The 24,150-nt window shown below is 38.2% G+C and overlaps 1 protein-coding gene across 1 annotated transcript in view; it reads right to left on the reverse strand.

The window, feature by feature from the left end:
• The window catches only part of Smp_139350 (putative nuclease sbcCD subunit C), a gene marked incomplete at both ends in the record, with an annotated part of 81,825 nt that overhangs the window by 6,272 nt on the left and 51,403 nt on the right, over positions 1-24,150 (reverse strand). The window contains 5 exons of the mRNA XM_018798785.1: positions 480-567; positions 7,429-7,566; positions 10,432-10,645; positions 17,042-17,216; positions 21,742-22,024. Of these exons, the coding sequence (XP_018653693.1) occupies positions 480-567; positions 7,429-7,566; positions 10,432-10,645; positions 17,042-17,216; positions 21,742-22,024 (898 nt within the window). The remainder of the gene's footprint in view (positions 1-479; positions 568-7,428; positions 7,567-10,431; positions 10,646-17,041; positions 17,217-21,741; positions 22,025-24,150) is intronic.

The raw sequence follows: 24,150 nt of genomic DNA on the forward strand, positions 1-24,150 counted from the left end.
AGATTCGAACCCAGGACCTACCAGCTTCGCTCCGGAGCACTTAACCGATAGACCACTGAGCCGGCATCCAACGGTATTAATGTCTAACTTCAACTGATCCACAAAGGTCCAGGGTTCGAATCTCGCGAGTACGGGATCGTGGATCGCACTGCCACTGAGGAGTACCATAATAGGACGAAACGACCGTCCATTGCTTCCAGGTTTTCCATGGTGGTGTAGCTTCAATTGACTCTTGCTTTCAACTATAACCAATAGAAGTTCATGATGAAGATTACTAACGATAAAACTATATTCTAAATTTTGAATGATGAAATTACCTGAATTATCAATTTGATCAGAACCAATAAGACTATCAAATCGAATAAATAAATAATCGGTTAGATGGGATAAACGTTGACTAAATAATTGTCTACCTTTATATATAATTTGTAATTTAATAGTTTTTAATTTATATAATAATTTGACAAGATTTATTTGACGTTCATTCTCTTGTTTTAATAATGTGATGAGTTGAGGTTGGTTGCTAAGGTTACAAAGTTCTGGTCGAAGTTGATCACTATATTTAATCTGTAATGAAAATATAATAATAAACAAAGTAATCTTTTAATGATGAAAACAATAGTCTGTATTTATGTCATGAGGAAGGTCGATCTAGAGGAGTTGGAGAACCCTCATTCCAAACCAATAGTGCACATGGGCTCCAGGATCCTAAGGGAACAAATGGCGTATGATTCAATCGTCAGTCATCGGCTACCATAGGACTGCACCTCCTCACGATGCTCCACTGCCTTGTGGATCAGACCTCAAGGTCAAAGGTTCCGTGTGTGGTCCCCTAAGAAAACCACCTGCTTCGGTTTGGATACCCGGGTAGTATCACAGCCTACACACAAACCAAGTAACTTGTGTGGCACACATGTATCTGGTGCCCCTTTGTACCAATATTCATGTGTTCAAATAAATAGTGTAAATCAATTTCCATAGATCAAACTATAATGTTGGAATTAGTTTAAGTGATTCAATAATAATTAGTTGAAGGCAGTTGAGAATTAAGAGAGAACCAATTCTCCTGTGAGATTCAGACCATCGACAATCGATGTTACAGTTACAAATTTTCATAGTTCATCTTTGTTTTAACAGAGTAATTATATATGTATTTTGTACGAAATATTCAGGGGTTTTTTAAAAGCTCACAATTCGTCATGATGTTAAATACCATGGAATATAAGTGGGAAGATCGGTGAGACTATCATTTGCGGACGACCTTTGGGCAATGCTGAAGTGACCTTGAGAATGTCAACCTACTAACTTGGACTAGATGAGGGTTGTAAACCTGTATGAGAAATTAGAATTATGATTTAGAGTTGATGGTTAGAGTTAGGGATTAGATTTAGTGTTTTCATGAGGGACTGACATCAGCTAAAATCCTAAAACGCCATTTAGCCAAATGGATGAATGAATTTCGCGCAAAAATCCAAGATATGTTATCTTAAATCCGATTGGTTTGTCCATAAATTAGAGTCGCCCTGAAACACCATAATAGTCAAGGTATTTTTATTGTCTATTCTGTTGTGAAACAATAGATGAATACTGTGGGTTTCATGCATGAAATATTTTATATACTGTGTAGAAGTGGTCGATAACGTTGTTCGATTGTAGGAATTCTGTTGTTGCTTTGTCTGCGCTTGCCTTGAGGTTTGCATCAGACTCTCCTTGTTCATTGATGTTGTTGACCAGATACGTGAAAGTTTACAACGCTATCAGAGCTTTTCCATCAAGTGTGATTGGGTTGTTTTACTTCGTGTTGTATTTGAAGATCTTGATTTTTCCCTTGTGTATGCTAAGATCTACTAATGCAGATGCTGCTGCTACACTTTTTGTTTTGACCTGGATTTGTTGGTATGTATGGGGTAGAAGGGCCAGGTCGTCTGTGAAGTTCAAATCATCTAGCAGTATCCAACCAGTCCAGATGATAATATGCTGCGAGATGAGCAATTCATTTTATCCTGTAAGTCTTAATATTCGATGTCTACCAAAAATGTCCAAGGTGATGTTTAGCGACGAATTCCATTCAATTGATTGTTCAGCGATGATCCGTAGTGTCGCGACTTGGTCTGTGCACGACCGGCTCTTACGGAATCAGGCCTGTTGATCTCGATGCCGGACGTCTACTGAATCTTTCATCCGGTTTAGCAACATTGTTGAAAACTTTTTCTGATACCGATAGTAGTGTGATGCTTCGGTAGCTCTCACATTTGCTCAGATCTTTCTTTGGTATATTGATGAGGTATCGTTCTTTCCATTCTGTCAGTGGCACTTGTTCTTCCTTACAAACCTTCCTCAATAAAGTGTGAAACATGTTTGCAGTTACTTCTATATCTGAATTCAGTGCTTCAGCTGGTATATTGTCAGGTCCTGCCGCTTTCCTATCCTCTATTTTTGTGTTGGCCATCTTGATCTCTTTGATCGTTGATGTGGACGCATCTGTAGGGAGGTTTGGAGGTGCTGCTTTGATGTCTGGTAGATACAAAAGAGCTGGCCTATTCAAGAGTTCCTCACAGTGTTTTTCCCATCTGTTCCTCTGTTCGCGATCACAGTAATTGGCTTGTCTTCTTTGTTCTCGAGTGGTCTCTCTGGTTTACTATATTTCTATGCCAGTTTTTTCGTTGTGTTATATTTCCTTTTCTTGCAGCTCTTTCCTCTGTCATTGCTAGATTTTCCACGTATGTCTACTTGTCAGCTCTAATACTCCTCTTCACTCGCTTGTTTGCTTCAGTGTATTCAGTTTGTGCCTTTACCTTCCCTGCTCTTGTTCGGCTGTTGTTGATTGTCCTCTTGTAAGACTCGGAACCTGTTGTTGAGAGTTATCTCGAACTCGTTGAGTTTGTTGGTATCTCGAGGGAACGCTGTATTGAATCTTTGTAATGCTGTTTGTCCAGTTGTCCGGTGTTTCTTTAGCCTCAGTTTCATCTTGGCCACAACCAAGTGATGATCTGAAGCTATGTCATCTTCTCTCCTGGTTCTCATATCTCCCACCTTCCTTCTGAATTTTTTAGTGATACAAATATGATATATTTGGTTCTCTGTAGTCTGGTCCGATGAGTTCCATGTAGCTTTGTGTACGCGTTTGTGTGTGAATATTTTGCCTCATATAACCAATTTGTTGAATGCACATATATTTGCAAATCTCTCCCCATTTTCATTTCTCTCTCCCAGTCCATGTCGTCCAATTATATCTTCATATCCTGTGTTGTCCACTCCGACTTTGGCATTTTGATCTCTCATCAGGATAGGGAGGTCCCTTCTTGAGCACTTAGATATGATTGATTGCAGCCTCTCGTAGAACTGATCCTTATCGCCGTCGTTGCTATTGTTAGTGGGTGCATAACATTGGATAATATTCATTGTGATCCCCTCCTTCTTTGTTGAAAGGATGCTTTGATGATCCTTAATCCATGAGATTCCCACCCCAGAAGTTTATTTCGTGCTTCTCTGGACAGCATCAGAACAACTAACTGAGTGTGTGGAGCATTTTTCTCTTTGTGACCGGAGTTTAGCAGCATCTCTCTCATACCTAACTTTTGCTATCCATCTTGGATCCAATGGGTTTCGCTGATTCCGAGAACCATCAAATTGTATCTCCTCATTTCCGCAGCTATTTGATTGATCCTCTCGGTCTCCCACATTATGAGAATTATTCATGTACTAATATAAAATTTTGCTATGGTTTTTAGAAGTGGCATCGGTCTCGTGACTTCCGAAGAATCTCGATTTTCATCATGAGGCATCATCATTCTTCTGAATGAAGACCCTTCAACTCGAAAAACAGTGTTTAGTTTGTTTATTCTGGTTAGCCCTTTTTTTAGCAAGTTTGTTTTCTATAGAATGGGGTTACAGATCCTATACTTAACCTTTCTCCTTTCTCTCAAGATAGTAACCAATAGTAACTGTAAAAGAGTTACATATTGAATTTTGATCATATTTCAACCAAACGAAAATTATCAGAGGGGGTTTTGTGGAGATTCATTATTTTCATAGTTGAAAGCGTGAGTCAATTGAAGCTAGACAACCATTGAAAACCTGGAATCACTGGACAGCCGTTTCGTTCTATTGTGGGACTCCTCAGTGGCAGTGTGCATCCACGACTTCGCCTCGCGAGATTTGAGACTGATAGGTCCTGGGTTCGATATCTCGCTAGGCGAGATCGTGGATGCTTACTGCCACTGAGCAGTCCCACAATAGGATGAAACAGCCGTCCAGTACTTCCAGATTTCCCCTAGTCGTCTAGCTTCAATTGATTCACGCTTTCAACAATTGAAAATGAAACAAACAAAATTTTTTTAAACTTGCCCGTAATTCATTTAATTTATTTAAATCTAATTGAATTCTGTTTTGATGTTTATTAATTTCTTGTATTAAATAGAATTTAATTTCATTTAACATTTCTTGAAATAATAAATAGGGTAATTGACTTGCTAAATATTCAATTTGATTTAATTGTTCAGAAAATTCTAAAGATAATAGATAATATATATATATATATATACATTAGTAATAGTAATAATAATACTGATGTTGACCGCATTCGTTTTAATGAACTCATCTAGCTGAAGGTGTTCGGTCATGTGTCCACACCAGATCATCAGTAAGTACTCTGTGTTCAACTTCTCCCACAACTAATAACCAATTTAGATCAATCACTTCTTGATATATTGATAGACTATCAAATACATCTTTAAACCTATTCGTTTCTGATTTCAATAGGTTGACATGTTTTGGTTCTAGAAGGTGTTACTGGTTAAGGTGTTGCCCCCAAATGGTCTGGTACGGCCGAGAGTGGGGAGAGTCCGCTCTCCCTCTCCAAATACCCTCACATGGCCACGCGTAAATAGCCTCTGTCAGGGAAGTCCTACTCACTGTCTTCTCGCACCACGGGTGTTGTTTACGACATTGAGAAAACGAAAAGCGAATGTCCGACGCTTTAACCGGGTTGGTGGACACGGAAAGTCCATCTAGAGGAGTTGGAAAACCCTGATTCCAAATCAATCGTGCACATGGGTTCCAGTATCCTGAGGGAACAAATAGCATAGGAATCGGTCGTCGGTCACCGCCTACCATGGGACTGCATCTCCTCACGATGCTCCATTGCCTTGTGGATCAGACTTTTATGTCAAAGGCTCCGAGTGTGGCCTCCTAAGTAAACCACCTGCTTCGGTTTGGGCACCTGGGTAGTATCATAGCCCTCACAGAAATCAAATGAGATTTGTGTGGCGCATGTATATCTGGTGCCTGTTTGTACCAATATCTATGTGTTTATATATATATATATATTCTTATTGTATAACTATTCTTTTGCTATAAGCTTTCATTTGACCCACTGGCTACCATTATACGATTTATTCCCGATCTATCAGTTAAAGTCTCTTGTACTTACAGCTACTTTTGGCCTGATCTTGTATAACAGTTATTTCTTAATTTATGGTGTGACTCGGTTTGGTCTAGTTATGTATAAACTACGTACAGTAGAAGCGGATATGATGTTCTGAACTCAACGGACAGGGTTAGGCGAGAAGCTACTACATTGGGGATTAATAAAGATTCAGGGTTGACTCAACGCTACTGGTGCTGGTTGACGTGTCATTAGTTTGGCGTCGAGACAAGGTCACAGAAGTCGATATTTTTATTGGTAAGTTTGTCACGTGATAACTGATAGGGGGATAAGGCAATATATAAGTTTTTGATTGAGATCATGATTCGATGAATATTAGAGAGATAGGTATCTACCTCAGACAATAAAAGATGGTCACACGATTTCGTGGATTGGTTGACGTTAGACATTAACAGTGGTCTGGAGGTTAAGCGTTCGAGCGCAAGACCGAAGGTCCTGAGCTCGCGTCCCGTATGTGAGAGATTCGCATCACAAACTGACATCGCTTATATTGCTAGGATATTAAACTGCATACCCTTAGTCTTAGTCTACTCTTACTAAATGATTAATAAATCCTTGCTGTCTCTTGATGGGTTAAACTAGTTAAGGTCTCAGGATCATTTAACGGTATAGCCCATGTTTATCGACTATTCATAAGTATAAATAGTCAGTTGTATCAAGTGTTTAAAAAATTCTTTGATAATATGTTACCTACTACTAGTCTACCTGTCTACAACATATTCAACTTTTAATGAAAATCATTAATAAATATGATGAAAAGTATATTAACCAAAGTTGTTTCCAAGTAGAGGTGGAAAAGAATTCACATAGAGACCAAACAACTAAAATGTATTGATTTTCAATGGTTACTTAACCAAAGATAATCAAGGATATGAAATTTAAAATTCAATAATCTCTACAACACTTTATAACTTCAATTATCATATGTTTACTAGTGATTGATTTTAAGAGATAATTTTCCGCAGTTCTCGTCAGCAGTTGTGACTAGTGGAGTCCAACCATGTCGGGCGTAAGATGATGGCGATGAGTGACAGTCTTGAAGTATAACCAGTCAACTGAAGTTAGGAAATATAAACTATGGAATACCAACTTAGTAGTTTGAAGACTGAATACTTAACATGAAGCTCAACTTCTTGGGTTCAGTCTCTGATGGGATCGTAAATGGAGATTGTCTTGCAGTATTATACTAGGATGTGAAGGCGAACTAGTGATTTCTGATTTTCACTGATTGCCTAACGAGTGTCAGTAAATGATGTAAAATTTCCAATTCATATTATTCATTTTAATAATTAAGATCACGAACAAATTGAAGCTAGACCACCATGGAAAACCTCGAAGCATTTAACGGCCGTCTAGTCCTATTGTGGGACTCCTCAGCAGTGCGCACCCACGATCCCGCCTCGCCAGATTCGAACTCAGGACTTACCAGTGTCGCGCGCGAACGCTTAACCTCTAGACCACTGAGGCGGTCGGCATCCAACGGTGTTAATGTCTAACTTCAACCGATCCACGAAATTGAGCAACCGTCTACCATTGTTGTGGATGCGCGCTACTGAGAAGTCCCATACAAGGATGAAACAGCCGTCTAGTACTTTCAGGTTTTCCATGTTAAATCTATAATTGATTAATGAATTAAACTATTAAATTACTATAATATTCACAAAAGAATCCCTTTCTGAAGAATTTTATATATCTAACTTTGGAAATCAATATAATACATTAAGTTGTTCCCTATACTAACATTAAAATATTTTCATAGTTGAGTGAGCGTGAGTCAATTGAAGCTAGACCATCAGGAAAAACCTGGAAGAGCTGGGCGGCCGTTTCGTCCTATTGTGGGACTCCTCAGTGGCGATGCGCATCCACGACCTCGCCTCGCGAAGTTCGAACCCTTTCAACGATGAAAATACTAAATCTCCACAAAAACTCCCTTCTGATTAAAATATTTCATAAATTCAAATTATTTTTTGCATACCTTTTACACATGAATGATGATATGATTCTGCTTCAGTGAATAGTTTTTTTAAATTTATAACAATAGTATTAGCAGCATCATCAAATGTAGATTTGATAATATCTGGATGTGTTGGTTGTCGAATACCTTTTTGTCGATAATAATTCTAGATTGATAAATAAAGAAGTATGATAATCTAATAAGAAGTAGTTGTTGAGAGCAAAAGAAATATACATATATACATGTACAATGTTTATAGACTATTTCTGAGTAGAGTTACATGGTAGTTAGCAAGGGAATCCGGATTGTACGTCGGTGGAGGAGATTTGTAGCTCTGGTGGGTGATTTTGGTGGAGTTTTGTTCTCTGAACTGGAGGGTTTGGTCGTAGAGCTTTTATTATTATTCTGAACGATATTATCAGCATAAATGATGAAAGCTCCACGACTAAACCATCTAGTTCAGAGAAAAAAACCTCATCAGAATGTGTGTCGTTTTTCCTTAATTTGAACTCGTCAGCTGGATGTGCAAGATACATCTCATTGTTGATGTTCACACCGGTACCTTTTACTTCATACACGCAACACCTTATCCATCTTGGTACTGCATCCAGTTAACCACTGCATTATAATTCAGTAATAATAATAATTAACATTAACGGAAGATTAACACAACCATTAAGAATCAGTTTCAAGATCATGTTTATGGAAGAATGTTACAAAGAAGGTAAGATTTCTGTTGACAAAACCATATTCTGATTAAATTTTTACGGTAAAGATGTTTTGAAAAACATTAATGTAATTGATTGTTGATTATCAAGATAGCAATTTTAAGGTCATGGAGCATCTTTGAACCAAAAATACTTACTGTAAACAATCTAAAGAGTATTATGAGCAAAAATGGATAGTAGGTGACAGTGGAATGCAGGATGCGCGTTTCGTCCTATTTGGGACTCGTCAGATGGATGTGCCTACATTCCAGACTTATTGATGTTCACTCTGGGACTTGAACTCAGTACCGTTCGCTTCAAACGCCATCGCGTTATCCACTCTGCTACTGAGTTCTGATAGCCAATTGTTTGTGCAATTAGGTGAAGTTTCAATTTACTTAGTATTGTTTTTTGAATATTCCGATTGATTTTTAGGACTTCAATTGATGAGTCTCTTATTGGCCATATGTGCATCCTGTGCACATTGCCTCGATATAGCCTTAATTCACAAGTATTACAAGCAAAGATCAATTGCAGTCTTAAACATCCATGGGAAGATTCAAACCAACAACACCAAGTGAATTTAATCTGTTGAGTAATTTCAATGAAAAGGTTATTTTACAACATCTAAAACTATTTGGTTACAGAGATAGGTGGACTAATTTTAAAATCATCGACTTTATATCTGATAGATCGTAACGAACACTTCAGTTCTACCTGACGTTTGTGCTGATGATGTCGTTCAGAAGGACGATGAAAGCTACACGACCAAACCATCTAGCTCAGAGAAGAAACCTACATCAAGATCGTAACGAAGATTGATATAATGGTAACTCCTTGGACTAATTTCTGGATAATTATTATATCTATGCTTATTGTATAGCTACTCAGTAACTGGATAACTGTACATATTTATTCAGTTTATCATAAGCTTTTGTTTAGTATATTAACTTGTTATATCTAGAGCTTTGCTTCTTACTATGCCGCGTACTACTAGACTACTTGAACGATCGAACTTGCAACGTCGCAAGAGAGAAGACAGAAGACCAGTAAGTAGGAATTTTATTCACCAAAACAGTGTCAAAATATAGTACAGAAATCTCATGTATTTATAGTTTTTGGCTGGAAGTAAATCATCATTTCGGACAGCCAATAGGCACAAAGGGGGTCATTCTTATCCATCCAATAGGGAAGCTATACATCGACATTCTAGAATATTACCCTAGCAGTGATTGGATGAAATGTCTTCGGCTCTTTCTGGTTTTTCTGAGGCTTCCTCGAGTTTTCCAACGAGCAATCCTTACATAACTATACTTGGACTGCTTATTATTTCTATTTAGTTGCCAGTTGATCATTCACTGTTTGCCCTATTCACAATCACTTTTGGTTCGTTTATATATAATTGTTACTTTTCATGCTATGGTATGATATGGTCCAGTATGCTTGTATATAAACCGATGTATGTTTGAAATATAATGATAATAGAAACTGAGCTATGACGTTCCAGACTCAAATCAAGACACTGAGGAAAGTTACTAAATAGCGAACGAATAGGAGCTTATCAGTGTCGACTCAAAGTCAACGATGCTAGTCAGGCATATCAGTGTTTAGGTTTGAAACACTAGACTATAGAAGAAATAATAAACGCGAAATAGACAAACTTAGAATTAGAATTCTGATTGATGACACGGATATGTAATGCTGATCAGAATACTCAATTCACAACAGTATCTGACGTAAACTTTCTATCTTCTTTTGCAACTTCAAGTTATCTTCAGTCAATTCAATATCATTAAATGATAGTTTTTTAGTTTTCCGTATTTATACAATCATTTATAATCAGAGAGGAGTTTTGTGGATATTACAGTAATTTAATAGTTGAATTCATCAGTCAATTGAAGCTAGACCACCATGGAAAACCTGAAAGTACTAGACGGCCGTTTCATCCCTAGTATGGGACGCCTTAGTAATGCGCATCCACAACAATGGTGGACAGTGATGAAATTTCGTGGATTGGTTGACGTTAGACATACCGACTCAATGGTCTATAGGTTAAGTGTTTGCGCGCAAGACCGAAGATCCTAAGTTCGACTTCCTCATGGGGGATCTTGGGTCCGCACTGTTTAGGAGTAACATACTACAAGATGAAGTGGCCATCCAGTGGTTTCAGGTTTTCCCTGATGATGATAATAACCATCTATTCAAATCAAAAGAATTAGAGTGGTGTTCGAACTTGCTAATTGAAATATAACTTCAATGTTTTAATTCATAAATGACTAACGAAATATACAAATCATATTAACTATTATTATTATGATGATTACTTCAGATAGATGTAATGCATTATGAAGATTTTCCCGGCATATTTTTTGAATACGACCAATATATGTTACTTGTTCAATATTAATTTGTTTCATATTTGAAGTACTTAATTCAACAGAATCTTCTTGGGATGTTACATCTTTACCGAATACATCATAATATGCTTGAGGTCGATTATGTTTTACAATTGTCTTATTTGTAGTTGTATGAGGGATACTTGAATAAATGAAGAAAAGAGATTAAAAAAACGCAACTGATATGCTTATGTGAATATAGTGAAAGTATAGTATACAGACGAACCAATCAAAATAAAAGAAATAAATGTTAGTGAGATGGTAAAGAAGATTTGTAGCTCAAGTGGATGATTTTGATGATTGAGTTTTGTTCTCTGAGCTGAATGGTTTGTTCGTGAAGCTTTCATCGTTCTTCTGAGCGACATCATCAGCACAAACGTCGGGTAGAAGTGAAATGTTTGAATTTCTCCACATATGATTCACAGATTGTCCTCTACGACCAAACCATCCAGCTCAGAGAACAAAACTCCATCAAAAATAAATGTTAGTTTATGTTTAATTTTTCTAAATTGAAAGTCCTGATGATCGACAGACTAGTTCATTATTTGGCATCGACGGTGCAGCGGATTGATAAAAGTATCCATGCGATATGTTTAGCAAACAGGTTAATATGAATGTCTGTGAGGAGAAACGAGATGGGTACGTTTTAAGATATCATTCTTATTGGTTAAAAAATCTCTTAGAACAGGTTTATATTTCCATTGTTTGAGGCTTAATTTTTAAAAGACGATGCTACAGTTAGTCTTTGTATCCGGTTCAGTAGCTTAAATGAATACAACCAAAATGATTTCAGTGCAATGGTACCATCACTGTTAAGGAGTATGCTCTGATATCTTATCAAATTTATGGCTTAGGTTTGGATATATTGAAAAGTTGTAGGAATAGGTGATATGGTCCTGTTAGCAGGACATAGATTGGGATAAAGAGTGTTTCATGCACGATTATGTTGATGCACGTTGGTTGGCCAATTCTTGTCCAATCAGCGCTAGTCGATGCTTGGAGAAGATTCTAGGATCTTCTCATGTAAAAACTATAAATATACTAACGTATTTCTTATTGTGCTTCTTACTTCATCTACCCCATGTTATTCGGAATATAATTTCTTTCCTGTTTAACCGTGTTCTGATTTGGCCACTTTTCGAGTGAATTGGTGTCCAGGAATACTAAACAATAGGAATAGCTGGGTCGTAATAAGAGAAATTATAACAGATCCCCAGAAAGCAAAGATCTAATGGAGAAAGGAGTATTAATGAAGAATCGTTAAGTGGTATGCTTTCTAATTATTGTGTTTAATATTTGAGATAGATCATTGTCGAATGGTCACTTTTAGAAAGTGAAATACACGAAAGAGCAGATAGTTACACTTTGAATGAATGAATAACGTTATACCTGGAATAGCTGTATACATAAATGATTCTAGTGGATAGAATGTTCATTGGTTTTATAGCTAATGCATATTCATTGGTTTATAAACTGACAAATAACAAGTGGACTGCAGTTTTCACTAAAGGTGAATAATTTACTTATTCATAGTAGATCAGAAGAGGGTTTTGTGGAGATTTCAGTATTTTCATAGTTGAAATCATGAGTCAATTGAAGCTAGACCATTATGGAAAACCTGAAAGCACTGGACGGCTGTTTCGTCCTATTATAGGACTCCTCAGCAGTGCGCATCCAACCCCTTCTGATCTATAATCATATGCTCACTAGTGAATGACTTCAAGGGATGTTTCCTTGAGTTCTGGTGGGAAGCAGTGACCAGTGGAGTTCAACCAAGTTTGTTGTAGAGATATCAACTCACTAAAGACAATTGGTGAACGGTTGCTCAAACATCGTGGATTGGTTGAAGTTAGGCATTAACACCGTTGGATGCCGACCGGCTCAATGGTCTATCGGTTAAGTGCTCTGGCGCGAGACTTGTAGGAACTGGGTTCGAATCTCGCGAGTGCGAGATCGTGGATACGCATTGCTGAGGAGTCCCATAATAGGACGAAATGGCCGTAAAATGTGATTCCAGGTTTTCCATGATGGACTAGCTTCCATTGACTCATGATTTCAATTATTCATAGTAGTCCGCCCATATTTATATCTTGCTTACTCCGTTGCGATGAAACTGTATATGCTTCTCAGTCAGTCAGTCAGCGACAACGTAGGACCACGCACATATATGCAAACGAGCTTTTTGAATCCATGCAGAGATTTCGTCAGACACCAACCCATTGGGGCTTATCAGACTTCCAAGATAAGTGAAGTTGTCGACACGCTCGACTACTTCACTCCCTATCCTTAGTTCAGGTGTTGACGCAGGCCAGTCCTGGAGTAACAATTTACATTTAGATGGGGAGAAACACATCCCAAACATCCTGGCATTATTACTCAGTTCTAACAGAAGACTGCATTTTGCCAGCGTCTTCACCAAACAGGACTATGTCATCTGCGTATTCTAAATTGACAAGTGGACCTCCTGGTGGGAGATCAATTCCTGAAAATTCAGTCGAAGAGAGTGTTATTTCCAGCAGTAGGTCTATAATGAAGTTAAACAAAAATGGGGATAGTGGACAACCTTGACGGACACCACTTGAGGTTGTAAAATCATATGACAGTTCGCCATAAGCTCTCACTCGACTGGTAGTGTTCGAGTGAAGAGCCTTCACAAGGTTTATGTACTTCTCAGGTACACCTTTCAATGACAGACACTGCCACAGAACCTCTCGGTCTACAGAGTCAAATGCTGCTTTTAAGTCAAGAAAAACTATCATTGTCGGACGCCGATAAGCGTGTCTGTGCTCTAAAACTTGACGAATGGTGAATATGTGGTCGATACAGCCACGACCAGGTCTGAAGCCAGCCTGATTTTCTCGTGTTTGCAGTTCACGAGTCTTAGTTAGGCGCCCGATAATTATTGAGGCTAGTATTTTAGATGCTATGTTAGTCAGACTAATCCCTCTATGGTTATCGCAGGATGAATTTGACCACTTTTTATATATTGGGACAATCAAAGATTGTGACCAGTCGGATGGGATTACGTCCGTCTCCCAGATTTTAGCCAGAATATTAGTCAACCTAATCGCTAAAATTGGACCAACATATTTAAAGACCTCTGGAGCCAATCCATCTGGACCAGCTGCTCTTCCTCGTTTCAGATTAGTTATAGCCTTTTGAACTTCAAGTAGAGTCGGAGGGCCTACTTCAATGTTCCATTCAGGTTTTCTGGGAATAGTGGGTAGTTGTGCAGTAGCTGAAGGCCAGCTGAACTGCTCCTTAAAGTGTTCCGCCCACCGTTCTAAACGTTTGGGTTGAGAGCAGATAAGGGTTCCGTCTTTTTCCGAGATTGTCTCACCTACACTTGACTTCTTAATTCCAGTTTCTTTTATTAGTCTGAATAGTTGTCTGGTGTTGCCTACAGCCGCTGCCTTTTCCATCTCTTTTGCTTTCGTTGCCCACCACTGCTCACGATCGTTCCTTAGACTTTTAGTTAACCTAGATCTAATTTGTTTACGCTCTTCGTCGTGTTCAGAGCCTGATGGGATGAGTTTACGTGAATCCATCAGTGAAATAGACTTAGAGGAAATCCACTGGTTTTTTGGAACCCTATGGTTTAAATAATTAATAGATGTTACTGCTGTTTCCACAGCTGTTCGTGTGTCTTTCCAAGCAGCATCTGGGTCAGTCTCGTCTAAAGAACTGCCTAGATGTGAACTCAGTAGTTTCTGGAATTCGCATTTGGCTTTCTCGTCCTCCAGTTCAATCCTAATGGGTCTTCTTAGTGTAATTTTCCTGCGTCCATTGAGGCGCAGACAAATGCGCGCTCGCATTAAAGCGTGATCAGAGTCTAAACAAGTATTCCAATACGAGCGACAATCTTCTATTGAGCCTCTCCAACGATGACTGATGACAATATGGTCTATTTGAGTCCATCGTTGGTTTGGTGCAGGTGGTCGCCATGTTAGACGATGTCTCTCCTTATGCTTAAAATTAGTGCTTGCTAAAAATAAACGATTGTCTGAGCATAGTTGCAACAGACGATCACTATTATCGGTTCGTTGAGCCGGAATACTAAAACACCCACCTAAATGTCTTTCTGTTTGATTTAAGCTGCCTACCTGGGCATTAAAGTCACCCGCTACGACTACTATGTCTGAACGCTTAGCTTTCTGAAGAAGCTCAGAGAGTTTTCTGTAGAAGTCATCTTTCACTTCATCATGGCTGCAGTCAGTGGGAGCGTAGGCAGAAACGACGAAAAGGCAACGACGTGCGTCCCTATCCTTCCAAGTTCTTACGGGGCCATTTAGCCGGACAGCACACAGGCGACTGTTAACGGGGATCCATTCTAGTAGTGCCTGTTCTGCCCTTGTACTTAGTGCTATGCCTACACCTGCAAGTCCGCGAGAACTAGCCAACGGGTCGCCAGATACACGGAGGGTGTATTTCGTTGGCTGTCCATTTTGGCGAGGTGAGGTCAAGTGAATGACCACACTGGGATCCTGTATGCGTGTTTCGGAGACACAGCATACATCAATGGTACGAGATTCTAGGGTTTTAGCTAAGGATGCCTGTTGATCGATTTGGCATAGGGTACGTACGTTGAAGGCTCCGATGTGTAGTTTGGAGCGAGGTTTTAGTAGACCTGGGACAGCGTTTCGCGCACTAGAATCTTTGGCCATGGTGACACTTGAGGAGGAAACCGAGAGAGGAAGTTTAGTGTTGAAAGTCAAGGTAGAAGGAATAGTAGGAATTGAAGGAGATTGATTATGAATACAGTGTTCTTGAGTGCTGTTAGAGGTATGAGGGCAGTTATCACTTCCCGTTTGCCCACACCGTGGAAGGGTTCTTCTAGAGGTAATTGAAAGGGAAATTGGATTAGAAATGGTCTTAATGACCTAAGAGTGTGACCGCAGTGCCCAAGGGACAACTGCTTGAGGTCGGTCACATACGACCTTTTTGTGGGTAATTTTTGTGTTAGCTCCGTACTTGTTGGGACCTTACCGCCGGAGACGGATATCCGTGGGATAAGGCGAGGTGTGCATTTTTAGGGTCGACCTTTTCTAACCCCACCCCTCCTTGTGGGAAGGCAGCATCGCTGTCATGCTAGTTGTCTGAAGGAAACACCTTACTGCTGTCACACCTCTGTACAGTCAGTAGTACGACTTCGCCTTCGGACCTTGGGTTTACTGCTTTTACTCTCACCGCTCTTCAACCGACCTGTCTGGCATGGTAGGACCTCGGGGAACGATTGTTCCAGCCAGCATAGCTCGATTGAATCATCACGATAGGTAAGCCCGACCACCACGTCAAGGTAGCAGCAACGGTCGGGCACACATGGAATCCTTGATTCCAGCACTGACTTAGCTTGGCATATTGGATTAAAACAAACATCTGTGGCTAAATCATTTGATTGTATTAAAATAAGGAGATAAGACTCTACTCAAATTTGTAATGTGTGAATAGTCTAAGCCTTATCCAGTATTGATAAGCCTTCTAATTGAACTCTAGATTTGGTTACCTAAGCACTCTAGCAACCTTCAAGCTAAATCTACACAGCAACACAAAAACATGAGAGAAAAGCGAAAAATATAGAAAGAACACCTTACTCCAAGGTTGGTTTACGTAAAAAAAATCTAGGGTATTTATATTATTTTAGATGACCTTGGGCATCCGGAAATTTCTAGAATGCTACTAAACATAGTTGTAGTATACGTAATCATCCAATTAGAAACGGAACATGTGACATCACTTTCTAGATGCTTCTGGCAAAACTTCTATTGAATGCTGATTGGATAAGGTGTTTCTCAGTGTTTTTCGGAGCCTTTTTTCGACTTTTTTCGAAGAATTTACTTGATCTTCTCAACAAGTACACTATACCACTCTTTTACAATGTAACGGTATTTTATCTTCGACCACAGGTGATGCTGAGCATGACCTTACGATATTAAAATCATTAATCCAGAGAATCAAAAGAAAATCTGTACAAGTGTATTTCATTTTAAAATGAATCCAATCTGTAAGACCAAAGTGATTTTAGATAACTTAATAAATTTCAATAGTTGAGATCATGATTCAATCAAAGCTAGACTACCATGAAAAACCTGGAAGCACTGCACGACCGTTTCGTCCCACTGTGGGACTTCTCAGCAGTACGCATCCACGATCCCGCCTCACGAGATTCGAACCCATTACCTATCAGTTTTTCAACTTTATTCTAATTCAAATATCATTACAACATCTCATCTACTCAAATTTAATTCAGTTCTACTTACAGATCATTTTTATGATCGTAAATTGATTTCTAGTAAAGTATGAATCATCTACAAAGTTATATTCGATAACATTTATTTGGAAATTGTAAGAAAAGATGGATAGCAGTGGAATCCAGGACGCGCGTCTCGTCTTATTTGGGACTCGTCGGCTGGATGTACCTGCATCTCAGAGTTAATGTTCACTCTGGAAAGTTAAAGAGACGGAATAGAAATCTTGACAATTCATCTCAGTTTATTCCAAATATCAATTTATGTAATACTATGATAATAATCAAGCTTACTTTTTCTTCCGTCTACTAGTTTTAAGTACAGTCCCATTTGTAGTTGAACTATTCATTTCACGTTTACCTCGATGACTTTTTGTCGATTTAGTAACTGGGATTGTTTCCAATTTTTGATTATCATCCAATAATACTTGTTTATTGTTGTTATTACTATTCGAATTAGCCAATTCATCTAGCCCGTTAAAATAAAAGAAGTACAGGTATATATATAGAGAGGAGTAAAAGTTTAGTATAGAACTGAACCAATCAGAATCGTGGAAAGGATTTTTAAATTTTCGCGCAAAATTTAAAACTTATGTAGAATAAATTCACACTTGTTTGAATCTTCCCATTGATGTTTTTAAGACTGAAACTAGTCAGTCTCTAATTGGCATATGTGCATACTTTGCGTATTGCCTCGATATAGCCTTAATTTACAAGCATTGTAAACGAAGTGAATTTAAGTGAATTTAAACTTCATCCCCATTGCACAAGCAAGTGGCTATCAGGACTCAGTAGCTAAGTGGATAATGCGATGGCGTTTGAAACGAATGTTACTGGGTTCGAGTCCCAAAGTGAATATCAACTCTGAGATTCAAGTACATTCATCTGACGAGTGCCAAATAGGACGAAACGCGCGTCAAACTGGATTTCACTTAGCCACTATCCATCTTGGCTTATTATGTAGAATAAATTGTAAAAGTACTTTTGTGTAGTTCTTAATTCCTCTTGGATTTTTGATTTAAAACCATTCATCTATATGATGATATAAATTTTTGTATTGTAGTTAATGCCTTTTGATCAACGGGCTGGATTCCGTAAGGATCAATGGAAATCCATTTGCTAATTTTATAGTGATTGATATTCCAGCAATAGTTGTTCATGTTTAAAGAAAAGATGATTCCATTAAAACTAGTACCAATCTGAATTATAAGATAAATGATATGTCTGCTACTCGAACAATTAATACTAGCATCCTAGCTACTTCTTAAATTCCTTAAATACTCCTAGAATTAAGCTCAAATAGTAGAGAAAGGCTGAAAAGTAAGAATAGAAGCCTTATTTCAAGGTTCGTTTATATACAAAAAAACGATAGCATTTATAAATTTTATCAGAAAGGGGAGTTTTGTGGAAATTGTAGTAATTTAATAGTTGAATTCATGAGTAACTCACTGAAAACAATGGTGGATTGTGGAGCTATTTCATGGATTGGTTGAAGTTAGATATTAACACTGTTGGATGACGGCTCAGTGGTCTAGAGGTTAAACGTTCGAACACAAGACCAAAGGTCCTGAGTTCCAGTCCCGTATGCAGGATCTTGGGTGCACAATTCTGAGGAGTCCCATACTAGGATGAAAAAGCCGCATAGTACTTCGAGGTTTCCAATGGCGGTCTAGCTTACATCGATTCATAAATTCAACTATTAAATTTATGGGTTTATTGATAACGGTTGTACTCTGGAAACTTCTGGAAACATGCTAAATTAAGCAGTGGAATAAATAATCATCCAATCACAATTTGATACATAATCCATCAATTTTTCTGTGATGGAGAATATATGTAGCTCACTATGAGAATGTTGAAAATCTAATGGTGAGCTGGATAGTTTGGTTCTGAATTTTTCATTGTTCTTCTGAACAATACTATCAGTACGTACTTCAAGGAGAAGTGAATTACTAGAATTTCTTCATAACTAACTAACTAACATCTTCTTCTATTAACTTCAGTCAAGCATCAACCAAATCTATTAACCATTAAGTAAAAAAGGATTGCCAACTTCAATATCAAAGTTCAAGTCAAATGAAAAAAACAACCAACCAAACAAACCTACAAACAATAAGAACTTCACAATTAAACTATCTAGTTCAAAGATCATAATACTTTTGAAATGATGGAGAAGATTTGTAGCTCAAGTGGATGATCCAGTTCTCTGAGCTGGATGGTTTGGTCGTGGAGCTTTCATCGTCCTTCTGAATGACATCATCACCGCAAACTTCGGGTAGAAGTGCTGATAATGTCGTTCAGAAGGATGATGAAAGCTCCACGACAAAACTATCCAGCTCAGAGAACAGAACTCCATCAAAATCATAATACTTGCAACATCTTCATCCTGAGCTATAAATAAATATACTCTGTCATCTTATGATTAATTAGCAACTAACACCATTTTCAGCAAGCTTCTTATTGTAGGCTTAAATCAATATTAAAGAAAAAACAACACACTATTTACAAGCTCTAGATATATTCACAAAACTCAAATCAAGTTGGTTCAGTAATCAATATATAGACTAATGAAAATGTGCATTGACTTAAAGTATCACACCATATTATTAGTGTAACAAGATAAAATCAATAAGAATAATCAGTAAAGAACTTGAGATCATTCAATAACAAGCATGTTGAGAAGGACTAGTTTGAAAGTACAGAAAAAAAATGTATACATCAAGGAACATTAGCAAATGTATCTGAACCATTACAGCAGATCCTGAAGGCGAGACTATAATTTATGGACGAGCCAATCAGAAGCGTTTGAGGGATTTCAAGGTCACGGCGCCAATTTCAATACCTGATGCTCATGTACGATCGGTCCACAAAGAATTTTAGAGAAGACTTGACAATTAAGCGGCTAAAACAAATGAAACTACTAAGAAGTTCTTGTATTTGTAATTACGAGTAATTAATGACTTGTAGACCTTGTGCAGACTACCGTAATGTTGTCCTTCGATGCAATATATGTAGAAGGAAGACGTTTGCTAGAATAGGAACCTTTATCGCCCGATCAAGATTGAGATTAAGGCATATTATAATAATTGCCGCAAACTGTATAATAAAAGCACCACTAACATTGGTTGCAATGATCGCAGATGTTACTGAAGCTTCGGCTGTTCAGTGGTATGAATATTGTAGGGACATATCCATAATAAAAATGATAAACTTACACAACCGTAGTACACACAAACAATGATGAAGCTATGTGGTCGAGGCTGAGAGGGTTTTTATGACTTTATTATGGAGCCATATGGATGAGTTGACAGATAGACATCACGTTTGCATCACAAGCAATACAAGCTGGAAAACGTTTTTCGATAGATAACAGGAAGAATGAACCGACTAACTGTCTGGAGAACTTCAAGGACATATACTTAGAAGATAGTCTGGAAACCTAAAGCATCCTACAGAATATCAGTCAAACCTTTTGACATTGGAAGGACTAATATTTTTCATCATAAGCGATGTCAACGATAATTCTGAAGTGCCATAGCTAAACGTTGGAATTATAAATAATTACATTGTTGTAGATCTGAATACTCCGAAAAATTTGAGAGATTTCACTCTTGGAACTCTGTATAAACAAAAGCTAATTGTCATACTATCTCACTTTATCTAAATTGAATTCAACACAGTATGAACTGTAGAGAATAATAAACTACAGTCCTGAAAATCGATGGGAAAATGCATATAACTAATATATAGCAATTAAAATTCACTCCATTGTAGGACTCAATAATTAAGTGAATAACACGATGATGTTTGAAACGAAGGCTATTGGTTTCGAGTTCCGGAGTGAACATCAACTCACTCTGGGATAAAGTTATATACAACTATGGACAAGTACTAATAGGACAAAACACATATCCTGGATTCCACTGCGAGCCATAACCCATCTCTGCTTAAAATGCTTGTGACTTGATGGAAATATCAAGGCGATCCGAACAGGTTGCCCATATGTCCAAAAAGACTGATCAATTGTAGTCCTAAACACCATTCGGAAGACATAAATGGTCAATACATATGAATTTATGGGTATAAAAGTTTTTTATATTATGCTGGTTGAAGATGTTAGGTAATATAGTTTAGACTTGGTCTCATTAGAGTAGACAGGATGACTCTTTGTTTTTTTCTTACTTTCGGGCTTCATTATTATATTATACATTTTTTATTCGTCTGAAACCCATCTTTCCGAACCGTATTCTTCAATGTTTGATCTTCTTCAGTATTATCTCTATGGTGTTCTGGAGATTGTTGAATTTCATTGAAACCATAAGCCTATCCAAGCTAGACTATCATTGAGAACTTGGAAGTATTGAACAGCCCATTACTGGCTGTCCAACTTAGATAGGTTCGTGATTTTTATCCTTTTTTATTTAATTAAACACATAAATATTGGTACAAAGGAGGCAAAGAATTTAGATGCCCCACATAAATCATTCAATTTGTGTGAGTACTGGGCTACTGCCCAGGTGCCCAAACCGAACCAGGTGGTTTTCTTATGGAGCCACATCCCGAGCCTTCAATCTAAAGGTCTAATCCATAAGGCAGTCGAGCAACGTCAGGAGATCAAGTCCCATGGTGGGCGGCGACCAACAATGTGTTCATACGATAATTGTTACCTCAAAATGCTGGAGCTTATGTTCACCACAGGTTTGGAATGAGGGGTTTTCAACGTCCCCGGGTCGATCCTCCATATCCGCCCACCCCTGTTAAAGTACCGGATCAATCTTTCATCTCTCAATTTCGAAAACAGCAGTAATACTGTGACAGGCATTGAGTAGGACTTCTCTGGAAGTGGCTGTATACGCGTGGCCATGTGACATTATTTTGAGAGGGTGAGTGGACTTTTCCCAGTCTCAACGGTACCAGAGCATCATATGCCAGATCTCATGACATTATGACTGATGCTAGAAACGATAATTTATTGACAATATAATCTTACTTACATGATTTATTATCATTACGTTTAGATAGATTATCAACTAATTGATTTGGTATACCAATATTCTCATCTAATGGATTAGGTTCATTAAAAATATTCTGTACAAGTTGAATATAAGAATCATCCGTAAATAATCGTCCTGGTCGACTAATTTGTAATACATTTTGTGTATTGATATTAGTAAATAAGGTTTGATTATTCAATCGTTTCATTTGTTCATTTCTATTTGAATAAATAGTTATAGTAGGAGTTTGTAATGTAGATTGTAGTTTTGTTTTATTCAATACCTGGCAACAAAATAAAATTTCAGAGATAAAGATAAAGAAATAAATTAATTGATTTTATGTAAATCAATTACATACAACTGTCAACCAATACCAAAGTGAGAATCTTCAATATGAACGTCAAGACAGTCCTACTGTATGGAGTTGAAACTTCGAGAACTATTACATCCATCGTCAAGAAGGTACAAGTATTTATAAACAGTTGTTTACGCAAAAGACTTAATATTCAATGGCCGGATACTATCAGCAACAGCCTTCTGTGGGAGAGGACAAACCAGCTTCCAATTGTAGAGCAAATTAGGAAAAGACGTTGGAAGTAGATAGGACATACATTAAGGAAATCACCAAACTACGTCACGAGGTAAGCCCTAACATGGAACCCTGAAGAGAAGCGGAAAAGTTGAAGACCAAAGAACACATTACGCCGTGAAATAGAAGCAGATGTGAAAAGGATAAATAACAATTGGAGAGAAATGGAGAGTTTTGCCCAGGATAGGGTTTGATGAAGAATGCTGGTGGGCTGTTTATGCTCCTCCACGAGGGGTAACACGCATAAGGAAGCAAGTAAGTAAATCAACTACATGATAGTAATCAATGTAGGTCAACACAAACAGTGTGGCAGCAGCCGCTATATCAGTAGGACTCAACATACAAAAGGGGAAAAGCAATATCCTTAAATATAACACGAAAAATACCAGCCAAACCATACTTGATGGGGAAACTGTGGAACAGGTGGAAACTTTCACATGCTTGTTCAACATCATCGATGAATGAGGAGGATCTGATGCAGACGTAAATGTGAGGATTGGCAAAGCAACAACAGCATTCCTACAATCGAAGAACACTTGGAACTCAAAAGACTGTCAACCTATATCAAAGTCACAATCTTCAATACGAGTTGAAACGCGGAGAACTACCACAACCATAATCAAAATAGTATAAGTATTTATAAACAATTGTATATGCAAGATATTCAATGTCCGTTGACTGGATACAAACAGCAACAGCCTACTGTGGGAGAGAACAAACTAACTTCCAGTTGAAGCAGAAATTAGGAAAATGCATTGGAGGTGGATAGGACATACATTAAGGAAATCATGAAACTGCATCACGAGGCAAGCGCTTACTTGAAATGCTGAAGGGAAGAGGGAAAGAGGAAGCCCGAAGAACACACTACGTCGGGAAATGAAGGCACATATGAAAAGGATGAATTGCGACTGGGGAGAACTGGAAAGGATTGTCCAGTACAGAGTTGGATAGAGAATGCTAATGGGTAACCTATGCTCCTCCGCGAGGGGTAACAGGAGTTAGTATGTAAGTCTGTAGCAATGTCTGCTTCCGATTCTCGATACAATCTGCATCAGATTCCACCTGTTCCACAGTTTCTCCATCAAGTATGGTTTGGCTGGTGTTATGCGTGTTATCTTTGAAGATGTTGCTTTTCCCCTTTTGTATGTTGAGTCCCACTGATGTAGAGACTGTTGATACACTAGTTGTCTTCATCTGCATTTGTTCATGTGTATGGGACAGAAGGGCCGGGTCATCTTTGAAGTCCAAATTCTCTAGTTGCATCTGATATGAAGATCTTCATAATCCGATCAACCACCAGTAGAAAGAAAAAGTAGGAGATTAGGCAGCCTTATCTAACACCAGTTTTCATTTGGAATGCATCTATCAACTATCTTCCATGCACCGCTTTGCAATGTAGTCCGTCGTATGAATTCCCGATGATATTGACGATCTTCTCAGGTACACCATGGTGTCGAAGAAGATTCCATAATGTTTTTCTCTCCACTCTGTCGAACTCTTTCTCACAGTCAAAGGAGTTCGTTCTCTATTTTGCAAGGTGTTATATCCCGAAGAGAATTGTGAATAGTAACTCTTGAGGACTATTTATGGACCAATGCAATATGTATATTTCCTATTTTATAATTATCAGAAGGGGTTTGGTTGAGATTTTAGTAATTTTTATAGAGTTGAGATCATGAGTCAATTGAAGCTAGACCACCATGGAAAACCTGGAAGCACTGGACGGCCGTTTCGTCCTATTATGGGACTCCTCAGTGGCAGTGCGCATCCACGATCCCGCACTCGCGAGATTCGAACCCAGGACCTACCAGTCACTTAAG

The sequence above is a fragment of the Schistosoma mansoni genome, chromosome 7 (genome assembly GCF_000237925.1).
Source record: "Schistosoma mansoni strain Puerto Rico chromosome 7, complete genome".
NCBI classification, from domain to species: domain Eukaryota; kingdom Metazoa; phylum Platyhelminthes; class Trematoda; order Strigeidida; family Schistosomatidae; genus Schistosoma; species Schistosoma mansoni.